General features: G+C 39.9%; 2 protein-coding genes across 2 annotated transcripts; both read left to right on the top strand.

Moving 5' to 3' along the window:
• Nucleotides 1-4,702: 4,702 nt before the first annotated feature.
• LOC306771026 (transient receptor potential cation channel subfamily M member 1-like) lies at nucleotides 4,703-6,388 on the top strand (the record flags this gene model as incomplete). The annotated part of the gene is made up of 5 exons (XM_079260052.1): nucleotides 4,703-4,814; nucleotides 4,970-5,183; nucleotides 5,482-5,606; nucleotides 5,718-5,889; nucleotides 6,210-6,388. The coding sequence occupies exons 1-5, from the start codon at nucleotides 4,812-4,814 to the stop codon at nucleotides 6,386-6,388; spliced, it is 693 nt and encodes a 230-aa protein (XP_079116178.1). The 5' UTR covers nucleotides 4,703-4,811.
• A 1,684-nt stretch (nucleotides 6,389-8,072) lies between these two features.
• On the top strand, nucleotides 8,073-16,706 carry LOC306769057 (transient receptor potential cation channel subfamily M member 1-like; the record flags this gene model as incomplete). The annotated part of the gene is made up of 18 exons (XM_079257560.1): nucleotides 8,073-8,130; nucleotides 9,247-9,347; nucleotides 9,906-10,079; nucleotides 10,164-10,298; nucleotides 10,420-10,470; nucleotides 10,581-10,721; nucleotides 10,823-10,852; nucleotides 10,944-11,236; nucleotides 11,377-11,605; nucleotides 11,718-11,909; nucleotides 11,958-12,089; nucleotides 12,198-12,326; nucleotides 12,407-12,658; nucleotides 12,755-12,929; nucleotides 14,503-14,647; nucleotides 14,745-14,950; nucleotides 15,117-15,249; nucleotides 15,332-16,706. The coding sequence occupies 18 exons, from the start codon at nucleotides 8,073-8,075 to the stop codon at nucleotides 16,704-16,706; spliced, it is 3,951 nt and encodes a 1,316-aa protein (XP_079113686.1).
• Nucleotides 16,707-16,782: the final 76 nt, after the last annotated feature.

Here is a 16,782-nt window from a genome sequence, read left to right as displayed (position 1 = left end):
TTAAAACACTCCATTAATGTTGCATCTAACCACTAGCAAAACTGTATTTTCTTTTCATTTACAAGAATGTACTACTAAACATAATTAGCATATGAATATTGTTAACAGACAGGAATAAAAGTGATGCTAACTTCTCTGCTTGTTCTACTTTTATTCTGATTTTATGTTGAATTTAATACACCCTCTTTTTTCAGTCAATTTTTCTTTCAGGGAAAACAGAAAAACAGCAGCTTTAAAACATGTCATATGACTCCCTCAACTCTTGGGGATAATCAGTGACATGTTGGACTCGTGATAGCTAACTGGATTTTCAGACTCAGGCGGACAATGAGTGCATTTACAAACAGGGCTGACTGAAAATAGTTAGCTTCACAGTTAAAGCAAATTTGCCTGTCCAGAGCCTGGAAGTCCAGCGTGTTGCTTTGTCTAAATATCTTCTCCTCCTCAAGTGAAGCCATGTAAAAAGACAAATTTTCATTTGCTCCATTTGAAATCAAGTACAGCTCTGAAATATTGTTTTTTGACAGTTAAAGGAGTCTATGTGGGTTTCCTTCTTGTCGCAATAAATCAATCTCTAACTACAGAGCCATTCAACAGCGAAGCCAAGCAATTAGTTGCTTTTATCTTCAACCCTAGGTGACATCACATTCCTCATAGGACCCTAAAATCCTTTCTGATCCACTTCATCTATGTGCTGATGAGGCTTTTGTTAGACAAATGCCACTGTTGCTACTTTATTCTTAATAAATGAGTATTTTTATTACCACAGCAGATCAAATGTTAGAAATGAAGCTCAGGTGTAAAAATGCAGCCAAACAATGGTTATGTGTCCCTTTTCAGGCTGAATATTGTAATTGTTGCTTTGCTGGAACTAATTAGCTGTGATCTAGTTGTTGCTAAGTTGTGGGTCAGGAGACCTGACCCATGTGATTCCAGAACAAAATGAAATGAATGTATGGCATCGTGCTTGCGTGACCTGCACGTGTTTTAATTAATACACAAAGTACATCTACTGAATTATGAAAGACTAGAGGTAAAAAGTTGTTGATGTGCACATTAAACCAAAGCAGTTAACTGGCTTAGAGCGTCATGCAACGTCAACGTTTTGAGGAAAAATATAATTTCATCAGTCCAGCTAATGAAATGTACTGTTTACGTTTCTATTTAACAAGCCAGCAGTTATTAATTTCTACCATGCACAACTTATCTTTTGTTTTCAGGGAGCTTTTTCTCCGAAAAAAGGCTGCATGATGAAATGAAGGTTTGTTTTTTTGTTCAGAGGCTTGTCTTAAGTCTTGTTAATTTGCTTGGTGTGACACAATCTGATCCCGCAGTGTCCAATTCTTCAGGGTCTTTGTTGGTAAGTGCTCAAAGGCAGCTCTTAAAGAGCCAGCAGCTTGTTCTCTGGATTTTGGTTTTAATTGCTGTGGTTAATGAGTTTAAGTAAGCTGAAATAACCGCGTCATCGTGGCCAAACCCTTCTGGAAATGCGCTTTGTTTTGTCCAGCCATTTTCAACATCACCCACACGTGTAGTTTTCTTTTAAATGACAGTGGGACAAAGAGTGGGGAAGTTAAGGGGTGTCAGGCTTCTGTCACAACTGTCTCTCTGAGTCATCAACCACCAGCCTGCCCCATCTTGGTGTTGGAGTCAGGCGAAAACTGCTCGCTTCAACCATAAAAGGAGCACTTATGAACTCATCCACATGAGGAAGGTTTTAAGCAGATGTGCGCTACTTTGTGCTCATTAACTCCATCTGAGCCTCTTGCTCACCTAATGCCTTCCTTGTGTTAATCAAATTATTATATAGTATTTATTTTGAACTTACTTTGTGGCTGTAAGGTATCTCTACTCATGGGAAATCAGTAATCTTTTAACTTTTCCAACATTAGTAAGCAGTTTTACTACAATATGGAGTTGCTGGTCTGCTGAGTTTTCCTTTTCTCCGCGAAAACATGGTGGATGGAAATAGAGATTAACTGCAATTAGCATTGACTGACCTTGCCCCCAACTGGACACTAGTCATCTCTTAACAAGGCCCCATACAAAAGAATGCCTGCATCCAATTCTCCCAATTATGCAAATTAGGTTGAAATCAAAGTAGTTGGAGGGGGTGAAAATTTTCAAATGAAAAGTTGGGGAGCCCCCTGAACGAGACTGCGAGCTTTTAGGTTAGACACTCCGCTCCCATCTGCTCATACAAGCTAAGATCATCCACACTGTGAAGTGAACACAAAGAAATGAGTTTCAACAAATTGGGAGATTAGGGGCCAGTTATCAAAGTAGATTTATTGTGCCTTGTTCAAGCAAAGGATGAAAATACCCTGTGGGCATGGAGAAAGGGTCATGGGACTCCCAAAAGGATTACCTTGAACTGGAGTCATGAGACTTGGGCGAACAAAGACCTTGCTCACATGCTCATCATATTAACTGGCCCTCATAAAGTGAAGAAGTTTCATGTCCTGTGGGATTCAATGTGAGCACTTGACTGGGAGTGCAGCACCAGAGGAAAGCTCAACTAGAGCAGCAGAAGACGAGACTTCCCTTCAGCTCTCAAGTCTCAGTCTACAGCAGCACATAGGACTTTGAGGCTCCGCCAGAGGATTGTGCGTAAGTGTATTCTGCAACTGCGACTCTTTTAAAACTCACTTTCACTATTTTCACTGATGACAGAATCACTTGAATATTATCTAATGGAAAGAGATGTGGCTTTATTTGTAGACCCTGGAAAGTAAATGTGAATGAGGTAAATGTGAGCAGGCAGCACAGCAGGAGCTCTGGGTGCTTATTGATGCATGATCACACTCTAATGGAAAATTGCCAACACAAGCCAGAGTAAGATAGAGAAAGGTAAAAAAAATAAAAAAATTTTAAAAAAAACTAAGCAAAATACAATGGGATGGAAAATTTTTGCATAAACCTACAGGTTAAAACACGAGGAGCAAAAATGGTGATGAAGAATCTCAACAAGCCTAATAAAAACGCTGTTATAGAAAAACTCAAGCAACGTCAAGTGACGTTTTGAATTTAAAGTAGAAAAATTATTCAATAAGCCTGCCATGAAAATTAGTTGTAGAATACTATGTATGTATATAGACAAAGTTGATATGTATAGGCAAAAGAAGTTGTTGCTCCTTTTTGCATTGAAGCTAAAGGTTTATACTTTGCGGACCACACATTCTACGGTCTGGAAGCAATGCAGAGGTTTGCACAAGTTTTGGTTAGTTTGTGGTATACAGAGCAGCTAGACTGTCAGCTGCCAGGAGAGAACAGTAGCTGCACTGTGGAAGGAGCACTTGTGACAGTCACAAGACATCAATACACTTTATGCATGGTCTGTAATTTTATCTGATTCGCCTTCAACCTGGTAAATATTCAAAAAGAGATATATAATAACGTTTTTAGTTTAAATTTAGCTTCCCAACAATTTCTTGGAAAGCGTTGCTTCCAGTAAATGGGTTTTAATTGGGCTGGCAGCGTTGAAAAGGCCCTCAGAGCTTTGTGCTCTGGGTGTTTTTGCTCTGGAAGAAGATCAGACGGCGGTCAGAGCAGAACTCGACAAAATGTGGAGACACTGTACTTTTTGTGTTATTTTCATTAGATGCTAATCAGATTTGAACATTATCCATAAAATTGCCAGTCATCACCCACTTCACTGTAAAGGAAAAAAAAAACTGATAAAACAGAAACTACTTGGATTTGGGATTAAATGTTCTTTTACAAACATAACGTGCATTTCTAGAACGCTTTATGTGCATTTACTCTGATTCAGTCTCTGAATTCTAACTTCTCCTCTCTCTCATTTCTGCTTTCTTTGTGGGATGTAAAAAGTATTCATCTTTATCCAGGATTACTACAAAGAGGATTTTGATAGTGAAACTCAGACATTGACGAGACTTATGTCCCAGTGATGCCATGACAGCATGTAATGTAAGCTAACCGTTTTGTCCCATTTTGTGTTTAACAGGCACAGAGAGCTTGGATTGAGAGGACATTTCTTAAGAGAGAATGTGTTCACATATTCCCCAGCAAGGACCCAACTCGGTAATTATGTCCTTTCAGTTTAGCTTAATATGCTTAAATATAAATTTAAGCGAATGAATTACAAAAGAGAAGAGTTGTCAAGTTTTTTGGCCATTTAGATTCCCATTTTTGTTGATGTTTCTTTATTCTAAGCAGCATAATGTTTATATCCTTAGATCCTATGTGCATATTAATGATAAAGACTTACCTTTAAAGAAGCAAATCATTAAGAGCTGAAGTGACAATCAATACCAAAAGCAGAAGGAAAAATAATACACAGATAATTATTCAAATCGTGGTCAGAATAAAAATAGCAGATGTGTTCTTGCTAATTTGGCTGATGTAGATGTAATTTATATCTTCTGACAGAGCCAATTATATAAATTAATATATTAATTAAAAATAATTTCTCCATGATTATCTGTTAATTTAAAAAAGATCAAGCCCTTATCTCTAGAATCTCTTAAGTGTTGTCGGACAGGTTAACTACCCTGAATGTCCGCCTCCTGACTGTTTGCAGTAATAAAAACAAGGAGGAATGCCTCGCATTCATTTTGAGATGAAGTTCATAACCTGTGTGATCTGTCTACCGTAGATGTGCCTGTGGTCAGCTGGTAACACAGCATGTGGCCATCCCTCCTGGTGCCAGCTCATTAGAGGAAGCAGCCCCACTGGTGCAGATTGACACCCCAAATGACAAATGGAGTGTGATAAAACACACCAGGACGTATCCGACGGACTCCTATGGAATCATTGAGTTCCAGGGAGGAGGGTTCGTCAACAAAGCCATGGTGAGGCTCAGCCACTGTGTATTCTCTCTGGAAATACAACAGGATTTGTAAAGAAAGGGACATGAGTTCTTTTCATAATCTAATCTTGAAGCTGTTTTTTTTTACAGACTGTAAAACAAATTACAAAATGTTGATAAGAAACTTCTCTTTTCCAGTACATCCGGGTTTCGTATGACACCAAGCCTGACAACCTCTTGCATTTGATGGTGAAAGACTGGCAGCTGGAGCTTCCCACGTTGCTCATCTCTGTGCATGGAGGTCTCCAGAACTTTGACCTTCAGCCCAAACTTAAGCAAGTGTTTGGAAAAGGCCTGATCAAAGCAGCTGTCACGACAGGAGCCTGGATCTTCACTGGTGGAGTTAACACAGGTAGGATGTTTGCTGTTCAGATAATGCTTTTAATGTTCACTTAGCAAATATCAGCTTGCGACATTAGAAGATTGTCTTTGCTCTAAATGATTATTACATAATACCTTTTCTGGAATATTCTGGGGGAGATTTGACCAAGCCATTGTCACAGATTTAAGCTCTATAATTAAAGCATTTGCTGAGAAAAGCAGCTCAAATAGCAATCTGTGAGGATATTGTGTGCTGTTGCTACAGTATGTCCCACAATGCAGCTAAATTATTACTCTAAAGGAGTTTTTATTTTCTTATCACATTGTAGGGGTGATCCGTCACGTTGGAGATGCCTTAAAGGACCATTCCTCCAAGTCACGAGGAAAGGTGTGTGCAATAGGAATCGCTCCATGGGGCATCTTGGAGAACAAAGAGGACATCATTGGAAAAGATGTAAGAACTAAATGTCTTTGTTGTGTTTTTCTTTATTGTTTTTGTTCTATGATAATTTTTTATTTTGAAAAAAAAAAGTTCCTCCAGTGGTTTTTTTTTTCCTTTTCCCAGGTAACTAGACCCTATCAGTCGATGGCAAACCCACTTAGCAAACTGGCGGTGCTCAACAGCAGCCACTCCCACTTTATCCTCACCGACAATGGAACCTGCGGGAAGTATGGCTCTGAGGTCAAACTCCGTCGACTGCTGGAGAAGCACATCTCCTTGCAGAAGATCAACACTCGTAAGTTAGACTGGGCTGTACAATATACTCCATCCTTAATGGTGTGTGAGTGTGAGCCAGAATCATGTTGGACAAGTGGACGGAGAGCTCCTCTGTGGCCTGTGGGCTTCCCTTTGTCATCCTATGCCTGGAGCTCGGATAAGGCAGGGACAGCAAAGGGATGCTCAGCTGTCACCAATGACTTCACTCCCTCCTTGTTCTGGTTTCTGTTCATCAAACTTTGAACTCTGCTTCATCACATTGCTCTTAAACGTCTGCTCCCATTAGGTGTCGCTTTTCTGACATGTTGACTAGATCCATTTTGTCTTCATGTGTTGCAGGTTTGGGTCAGGGAGTCCCTCTGGTGTGTCTGATAGTGGAGGGGGGTCCTAACGTTATTTCTATTGCCCTGGAGAGCCTGAGGGATGAGCCACCCATCCCAGTGGTGGTGTGCGACGGCAGTGGCCGTGCTTCCGACATCATATCTTTTGCCCACAAGTTTTCAGAAGATGGAGGGTGAGCTCCTAAATGTCTTCACCACTGTAATTTGTTTAGAGTTTTTTTTTTTTTCCTCTTTCTTAATATTCTTAAATCCTTTCCTCCAGTCTGGTTAATGATGACGTGAGGGACCAACTTTTAGTGACTATTCAGAAGACATTTAACTATAGCAAAAGCCAATCCCAGCAGATCCTGCTGATGGTAATGGAGTGCATGAAGAAAAGGGAACTGGTGAGTAACATCAAAGGTGTTAATATCACCATGATTCTCATATTAAAACCCATCTTCCATCTATGATTAATATGTCCATTAATAAATAAAAATGTTTTAAGTTTAAAGCATTGTCTCCATTGTCATTCATCTGTTTCACTCACTGGTGTGTGTCTCCTTTATTGTGTTGAATAAACATAATCCCATCAGTTTCCTTGTCACTTGTCCTTTTGTGATTGTGTCTGCAGGCCATCCATAACCCTGCATGTAAGCACACAGCTGTAAAATGGCACTCCAGTCCTTGTCAAACTCTTTACTGTCATGTAAACAATACAGTTCAGCACTGAGTCTGTTGAGCTTCTGCGTAGATTAATCCAGGGCTCAGAGGATTCTGTAAACTGTTTGCTGAAGATTTTAAACATCAGCAGCAGATTCCTCCATAAGTTATGTGATAAGTACTTCATAATACCCAGCTCCTATAATCTCAGGACTCCATACTTTTGGATGGAAAAGATCATCGCACACTACAGCTTGCTTAGCCGAGGCTCTTTTACTTTACGTGTTCACAGAAAGCATACGCAGATGGAGGAGAGGCTCTAGCTCCCGTAATCCTCAGACACATCCCTCTTTCCACTGCCCTGGCTTTCAGTCTGCAGAGTGCTATCAGTTCATTAGTGACTGTGCTCTGCATCTATCCCCGGTGTTTAAGGCTACATAATGCTTCCACAGACCCAGATAAGCAACTAAAACAGCTTTTAGAAAGATCATATTCATTTCGCTGATACCCAATCCGAGCAATGTGAAATAACCACCAAGATGTTTGAGCACTTAACACACAGTTAGTAGGCCGCGCTCTTGCCTGCTCTTATATTAAAGTGTCATGACTAACCTGCAGGTGAATCAGTGACACTGTCTGGTCCCCACATAATCCTTTCATCCTAAGTGCATCTCATATGAACAGCTGGCTTACACCAATGAAAACCCTGATTTAGAAGGTTGAAGATGTTTTAATCGTGCAGATTTTTTCTATTAAAAAAAGAAGTCTTTATTTTTAAAATAACCAAACACACCGTTTTGAGCTTTTAAACTGATGCGGGATGCTCATTATTAACACATCCTGCAGCCCAACCCTGAAATCTTTGGCACTCAGCCACATATTCACGCCCACCTAATCCCATCCACCATGCCCGCACATGTGACAGACACGTCAGCGTGATTTCATTTGATACGGTTGAGTCAATAACAAGGCAAATTCTATCTCTCTTTCCAACGAGTAAATGGTCTTTTGTACTCACGAGGTCAGCCACAGAGGACTGAAGTGGGAAGTTCTAGTGAAAAACCTGTAATATTGAGAAAGACACATTCATTTCTCAAAATAACATAATTTAATTCATTCATCCACCCATTCCTTCATCTATTTATGTAGTCTGGTGGTAATCGCTTCAGCACCCGTTCACATTTTTCTTTTTTTTGGCATGTAGATCACAGTTTTTCGAATGGGCTCTGAGGGGCAACAAGACATTGAAATGGCCATCCTTACTGCTTTGTTAAAAGGTATTTTCAGACTCTTTCTTAAATCCCACCTGAAGTTGAAAACAAGTGTAAAGGTTGAACACTTGGACTGACCCTGTAGGAATTCTCGACTCCCATGAAAATTGCTTCAGTAATGAATGCAAAAAGCCCAGTTCTGCAAGAGTCAGAATGGAAGCAAAGCAGAATAACTGAGTAGTGATGGTAATTTAATTGCATTAAATTAGTTCCTAAATAAAATAGACAGATAAAAAGACTGACCTTCAGTGTTCACATGATCTGAATTAAGCAATGAATGATGGGTTTTGTTTGTAGAAATGGGATAAACTCAATTTCTTTTCTAGAATTGCAAACACAAGAGAGCTGTTGTGCCAGAAGGCATTAAAAGTTATGTAAAAAAAAAAAAAAAAAAAAAAAAAAAAAAAGACAAATTCAAAGTTTACAAAAAAAAAAAAGATTCAGCCAAAATTAGTGGCATCCTTGTCCAAAAATAACTGTAAAAGAAGTTCCAAAGAACTTCAGGCTGATTTGGTTCTGTATTCACTGAATAAAAAGCTAAAACAAAGGAAGGAAAATGCTTTTAGATAATCTAAAGTTGATTTAAATAATGCTCTTTAGGTGAAAAAAAAAATCAAAGTTGAGCCTTCTAGAAATACTGTGCACGTTTCTTTATAGGATATAAAGCCATAAGCAAAAGAACATCCTCCCACCAGTAAAACATGGTAGACTAGTTTAGTACTGGAAACTGGATTAAATTACAAGATTACTGAAACTATTTCAAGCTAAATGTGTGACACAGAGTCAGACAACTAGATTTGAAGTGAAAGTCTTGTGTGGAACACGAGGACATTGACCTGATGGGAGCACAAATCCGAAGATAGCTGAAAGGAAAATGGAACTGTTTTAAATAGGAAAGCATGAAAGTTTGACTGATGTTTAATTCAAAACCTTTAGAGCAAAAACTCCTGTTGTATGAAAGATTTTTGTCAAACTGAGGGGGTTTAAGCATTCTGCTATGAAGGATGGGAGAAAAGAACCAGCAGAGGCAGAAGATGCATCTGTGGCTATAAAATACTTAAAAAATGTTTTTGCTTCAACAACATCTTCACATATATCCGCTCTCCTGATCTGTTTCTTCAGGCACGAATGCTTCAGCACCAGACCAGCTGAGTTTGGCTCTGGCCTGGAACAGAGTGGATATTGCTCGCAATCACATCTTTGTTTATGGGCACAATTTACCAGTGAGTGATCCTAACATCCATGCCAGTGTTACACAGCTGCTTGACAGCACATGAAGTATATTTCAGGAGTTAGGGAAAGGAAAATGATTTGGGAATTCAGTCTCAGCAGGGTTGATGAACGCTCCATCTCAATTCAAAAATGTGTTTTTCCACATAATTCAATCTGCTTGGAATGCATAACTTTATCTGTGCAGGATGACACATTTGCAATCCTACACACAAAAAACAGTTGTTCATAAAGTCTCCTTTTGAAACAAAGAACTTACACAAATTTATTGTTTAAACTTAAACCCTCACACATCCCTCAATCCTTTCAGCAAAATAACAGAAAAAAACTGTGTGACCAGTTTTCTAAAAACTATTTTGGATATTTGTTTTAATATAAACATGCATACTGACTTCATACAGTAACATAAGGTCAGAAAAGCATTAACTAAGCTGCTTTTTTTTTTTTTTTTTTTACCAATATAAACAGTAAAAGTAAAGAAAAACAAAGGCAGGTATAGTTATGTTCCACTTCAGAGGAGTGAGAGTTTTTCTCTTCTTCTACCTGGTCAGCCCGCCGGAGCCATTGCCAACACAACAGCTGCAGCTCCAGCTCAGGAAAAACAAAAAAGTCCTGCCAGTGCTCCTCGCAACAAGGCCCGTGGCAAAAAGGGAAAAGGGAAGGGAAAGGCCAAACCTGAACCTCCAGAGGAAACTGATCCAAGGAAGCTGGAGCTGATTCGTTGGGTGAGAAAGGGCTTTATGAAAAGTTCTTGAAATAATCAAATAAAGGCATAAATCATTCAAATGTGTCATGCTTTACTTCCTCAGGTAAACTCTCTGGAGCAGGCCATGATGGACGCTCTGGTGTTGGACAGGGTGGATTTTGTGAAACTTCTGCTTGAAAACGGAGTCAACATTCACCACTTCCTCACCATTCCAAGGTTGGAGGAGTTATACAACACGGTGGGTCCCAGAAATACCTAAAATATAACAATAGTGCATTCTGATGGACAGCTGAAAAAAAAAAGAATAAATCTGAAAATGTGACAAGTTGACATGTATTACTAACCTTGTCTTCTCTCAGAAACTTGGTCCTGCAAATACGCTGCATGTTGTCGTTAGAGATGTCAAAAAGGTAAAAAAAAGAATCCCACACTTACAAACATGTAGCATCTATAATTATGGTTTTTTTTTTTTACATATAAACACAATATAAAATATAAAATGACTGTGATGATTCTGTAGGGGAACCTTCCTCCAGATTATCAGATTACTTTGATTGACATTGGTCTGGTGCTGGAGTTCCTCATGGGTGGAGCTTACCGGAGCAATTATACCAGGAAGGCTTTTCGCAACCTGTACAATAATCTGTATGGACTAAAAAGGGTATGCATGGAAGAAAGAAAATCCAAATATTGCTTGTTAATGATTTTCAGGAAGACATGATATGAAGTACTTCTTTTATTCTTTCTATTTTCTTCTTGAAGCCAAAGGCTTTGAAACTCCTTGGAATGGAGGTAGGTTTTCTGTCTACAACACTTTTAATAAACTGCATTCTTTGGACCATAAAAACAAAATCCTTCATAATAACTACTTTCTTTTCAACAGGATGATGAACCAAGGCCAAAAGGCAAGAAAAAGGCAAAAAAGAAGAAAGAGGAAGAGGTAGAAATTGATGTGGATGACCCTGAGGTTTGTCGGTTCAAATATCCCTTCCATGAGCTGATGCTGTGGGCAGTGCTGCTGAAGCGCCAGAAGATGGCGCTGTTTCTCTGGCAGCGAGGAGAGGAGGCGATGGCAAAGGCGTTGGTTGCTTGTAAACTCTATAAAACCATGGCTCATGAATGCTCAGAGAGTGAGCTGGTGGATGACATCTCCCAAGACCTGGAGAACAACTCCAAGTCAGTACTGCCCCTTAACACAGTCATTTAAAACACAAGTCAAATTTCAGCACGTGCGTTTGTATTACTGTTTACACCTTTTACATGGATACTTAATTGTCTTGCTTATATAAATAGTGTTATATCGTTGTGTTCCTTAGGGAATTTGGCCAGCTGGCCTACGAGCTGTTGGACCAGTCCTATAAGCATGATGAACAGGTAGCCATGAAACTTTTAACATATGAGCTGGTAAATTGGAGTAACTCTACTTGTCTGAAGCTCGCTGTAGCTGCAAAGCAACGGGACTTTATTGCTCACACCTGCAGCCAGATGTTGCTCACTGACATGTGGATGGGCTGCTTAAGGATTGGAAAAAACCCTGGTCTCAAGGTAGACATTAAACAGAACATTTGCAATTATGTCAGTAAAACAAATAGTTCCTGACTGGAAAATAAAGACTAAAAACTAAATGTGCAATATTTTATGAATGCATCTTGTCTAGGTTATTCTGGGAATCATCTTTCCTCCTCTTATTCTGCTCTTGGACTTCCGTATTGGAGATGATGCTTCCTATCAAGCACCCGGAAAGAAAGAAGAGGGAAAAGACAAGGATGACGACGCAAAATCCAGCAAGGTCCTGATTCATCCACCTCCTTCAGATCTTCCGATCGACTTTCCTTCACATGCTGTTGATGTAAGAGAATAAAAAGTGACAAGTTGAAACTTTGCTGTGTTCTTTCAGGATCCTAACACGGATGCAACTTCCAGGAAAGGTGATGAGGAAGAAGGCACTTCCAACATCCGCAAAATCCCCATAGGCAAAAGGTTTTTCGAGTTTTATGACGCACCCTTCACCAAGTTCTGGTTCAACACTGTAAGTTCCCTTCTTGTACAAAAGAATCTTTAAAAGAAAGTTTACATTAGATAGATTGTGCTTCTTGATCACTGACTAAAATGTGTTATGATGTTGTTCTTCTCACAGATTTCCTATCTGAGCTATCTGATGTTGTATAATTACATCATCCTGGTAAAAATGGAGCGATGGCCATCTATACAGGAGTGGACTGTCATAGCTTACATCCTCACTCTTGGCTCTGAAAAAGTCAGACAGGTAACAAAAATATCATCTCCTTAAGAGTCTGATCAAAATATGTTAAGACTTGCAAATGACTCCAAAACCATTGTTTCTAGATACTGATGTCAGAGCCAGGGAAGCTGAAGCAGAAGATAAGTGTGTGGATGGAGGAGTACTGGAACATCACAGATCTGTTTGCCATATCCACCTTTCTTCTGGGCCTAATGCTGCGGCTGCAACCTGAACCATACATGGGCTATGGCAGGGTCATCTACTGTATAGACATCATCTTCTGGTACATTCGTGTATTGGACATCTTTGGAGTCAACAAGTACCTTGGACCTTACGTCATGATGATTGGGAAGATGGTAATAACAGCTGAGTCATCAGAAAGTTTCATCGCAGAATCAGATGTGGACACAGCTGGATACTGAGCTTAGATGCCATGTTTCCTTTTCTTTCAGATGATTGATATGATGTACTTTGTGGTGATCATGCTGGTGGTACTGATGAGTTTTGGAGTGGCTCGGCAAGCCATCCTTCACCCAGATGAGGAGCCTACGTGGCGCCTGGCCAGAAACATCTTTTACATGCCCTACTGGATGATCTATGGAGAGGTTTTTGCAGACTCGATAGACCGTAAGACTAGAATTCATAGTAAGATTCTGTTTCCTTATCCCGGGCAGATGATCAATGTTTTAATTAAGTGCAACATCTTTAATTCTGTGATTTTTACTTGCAGCATATTACTGTCACCCATCAATGCCTTGTCTCCCTCTGCTGGTACATTTGTAATAACTCTTTATGAGTAGATGTAGATCATATATCTTAATTTATGATCATCTGCCTTTAAGTTTTCTTTTTCTCCATGAGGTTCTTCTGTCTGGGTAAACAAAAAGCACTTTAAAAATCTAAACTGGACACATCTTGAAAATTTAAATGGCAGCTAAAATCTACATCAACAAAGCATATAATGATTAGCAAATATGTTAACCCCCATATTATTGGAAAATGCACAACATATTGGCGAAATATTGTCAAAATATGTGTTGGTTCTTAATTTCATACTAACCAAGTATATTTAACCCTCTGATGCACAAATTATTATTTAAGCAATGCCACATTTTTTCACATTTTTAATATTTTACTTGACATGTACAGAGGCACTTTTCTCTGTCTTTAATAATTTGACAGTTTATTTTGTTTTATTTGATCTATGTTATAGAAATATTTATATAATATGTTGCCATATCTATGTGATAGAAATGTTCTATAAAAATGTACCAGTATTTTCTTGTCCTGTTTATCCCTGAGGTAACCCTGGTAATTACATGTTTGCATATATATGACATTTTATACTTTGTTTATTCTTCAGTGAGTGGCAGAGCATTGGATGACTCTCCTTGTGTCCCTGAAGTGGCAAAATTCCAAATATACCATCTTCACTTATAAATATAGTAGAAAAAAGCCTTTAAAGAGGATTCCATTGTAGTGTACGTGCATCAATGGGTTAAAACGTTGGAATGAGGCGCAACCACAGATTGGAAACATCTCTGCACAAGGCCAAATAACAGAAATGCTTTGGGGCCCTCAGACAGACCTGCATTTATGCAAAGATGTCACAACTATGGTGAACACAGTTCTTTTCTGGATATATAAATACAAGTTATAACTCTGCTATAATAAAATAATATAAATGCCCCTTTAAAACTATAGAAAAACACAGATGGCATCCAAATTAACAACAGAAATAATATTTTAAAAAGTGTTGAGTTATTTAAATGTAACATTTGGCTTATATGATTTACTTATCAACACTTTAATTTGGATTTTATTCAGCTGACCTTATTGTTAATGAGGCCATTGTTACTGTTGTTTGACTTCTCGTATTTAAAACAACTCCCCTGCAACTGATTTGAAGCAAGTCTTTAGTTTAATTAGAGGACGACTGGTCTGGTCTTTGGTAAATATAAGCTTTACCTTGACAGAAATACCTAGAAAAAACAAACCAACAAACAAACAAAAACAATTTTACTTATATTCCAATGAACCCTTTTCTCCTTGCTTCTTTTGGCCTGCACTTTTCTGGGAACTTAACAAGTCTATGCAATGGAAATCAACCGTAAGTAGTCTCTGAGCCGAGGATGACAGTCTAATCAGTTTTTCTCATTTTTGAAAAGAAATCTGTAGTAATGATCTTCTTTCTCCACAGCTCCATGTGGTGAAAATTTATACGACGACGATGGGAAGAAACTTCCCCCTTGTATCCCTGGCGCCTGGCTCACACCTGCCATTATGGCCTGCTACCTTTTGGTGGCAAACATTCTTCTGGTCAACTTGCTCATTGCAGTGTTCAAGTAAAGAAACGTCTTCTTGTCTTCCTGATACATTATTCTGCAAGACAATCTGCCAACTCGAGTTTGTGCTCATTGGTTTGCATTTTGTCTTCCACAGCAATACCTTCTTTGAAGTCAAGTCCATCTCCAACCAAGTGTGGAAGTTTCAAAGATATCAGTTGATCATGACTTTTCACGATCGTCCAATTCTGCCTCCACCTCTCATCATCCTCAGCCACCTCTACATCCTCTTCAACAGGCTGTTTCGGCGCTGTGCACGGAAAAAACAGGAGGGAGAACTGGATGAGAAGGACCGGGGCCTCAGTTAGTCTTTTCTTACTATCCAAACATGTATCACAGTTGTAAAACAGCGTTACTGTCATGTTTTAGTACTTGAATACACTGTGATACGCAGTTAATTGTGTTTTAAACATGAAATTGACCAACTTAAAGACAGACAATGACATATCATCATAATGTTTCTCATCAGAGCTCCGGCTGAATCCAGAGGAGCTAAAATCTCTGTACGAGTTTGAAGAACAATGTGTGGAGGAGTATTTCCGTGAAAAAGAGGACGAGCAACAGTCTTCAAGCGATGAACGTATCAAGGTTACATCAGAAAGGTAAATAGCTCCCTCAAACGTAGCTTAAATATTTCAAAGCATTTTAAGTGTTCATAAACGGCTATCTGTCATGTCTTGGCAGAGTTGAGAATATGTCAATGCGTCTGGAGGAGGTAAATGAGAGAGAGAACACTATGAAGGCATCCCTCCAGACGGTGGACCTGCGTCTGGCCCAGCTAGAGGAAATCCATGGACGTATGGCAGTGGCTCTGGAAAAACTTGCTGGGGTGGACAGATTAGAGCTCACCAGAACCTTTTCACGAAACTCCTCAGTGTGTGATCCCTCCTCTCTCCTTCGCCAGGGTAGTATCAACAGCGCTGATGGTTACAGCCTTTACCGCTTCCACATGGACATGGAGGAGTTTGCATCCAAGCAGAAGGAAGCCGATGACAAGGGAAGTCAAGAAAAAGAACGGAGCTTGCAACAAGCCTCGAGCACTTGCGCTCTTAACACTAAAGAAAGTGGTCAGACCTTAGAAGTTGGTGGTTTGGCGAGATCACGACCTGGTTCGTGTGTGGACATACTCATATCTCCATGTGAACAAAAGCCCATCTCCGAAGCATCCAGTCAGGAGACCATGGCTGACACAAAACAAGGCAGCACAGTGGCGTTAGATCGACTAATAGCTAAAAACTGGCTAAAACCTTTATCTCCTCCAAAAAGAACAAAATCTTTGAAACTCTATTCAGCTGAAGACCAACAGACATCTCCTCTGACAAAAAGAAGGGCCATGAGCACCATCACTGTAAACCCACCTGATGAACCAGAGCAACTTGCTGAGCCCACTGTGAGTGACAAACTATTGACAGGAAGTTCGTCTTCTCCAAGGAGGGCAAAATCGCTGAGATATCTTCCTGCTGAAGGCCAAAGTCAGGCGTCTCCTATTACAAAGAAGAGGGCTATGAGCAGCATCATCTACAAACCAGAGGCAGGTGATGATGTGCTAAGTGAAACTTCAAACAAGTGGCCAGAAAATGTGGAATACCAGGTCCATCCCAGCGCTTTGGGTCACATGCCGAAAGTATCGGCAGTCAGAGCTCTTACCCAGCAGTTTCAAACTGCTGCAGAACCTGCAGAGCATAAAACCCCGAGTCAGACCGATGTAACTCCTTCAGAAAGGAAAGGAACTTTATTAGAAGCAGAACCAGAAGAAGCGCAGAAAAGGACGAAGGCCAAGAGATACCTCTCGGACACCACCGAGTATCTGACCGTAGCTGATGAAAAGAATCTGCGATCTCACAGGTCACAGAGCTGCAATGCCAGCGACAAGAAAACAAAGCCCTTTGTAGCCATGAGGGAGCAAAGAGCCAGCAGTGAGAAAGACGTCGCTGAAGCCAGCAGAGCATCAACCAGGAGGGCGTCAGACCGCAGGGCATCAGCCGCTGGACAAGAGGATGGGAGGGAGAAGATGGTGGAGGCAGTGAAGACAGAAGATGATGCTCAGGAACAGATATAAGAGCAAATGATAAAAGCAGGCATATAAAACAGCATGATGAAGAAAGAAGGGAGAGAAAAAGAACAGAATGATACCA

This window comes from Telmatherina bonti (assembly GCF_933228915.1).
Source record: "Telmatherina bonti genome assembly, chromosome: 2".
NCBI classification, from domain to species: Eukaryota; Metazoa; Chordata; class Actinopteri; order Atheriniformes; family Telmatherinidae; genus Telmatherina; species Telmatherina bonti.
This window is presented reverse-complemented; position numbering and strand designations above follow the sequence as displayed.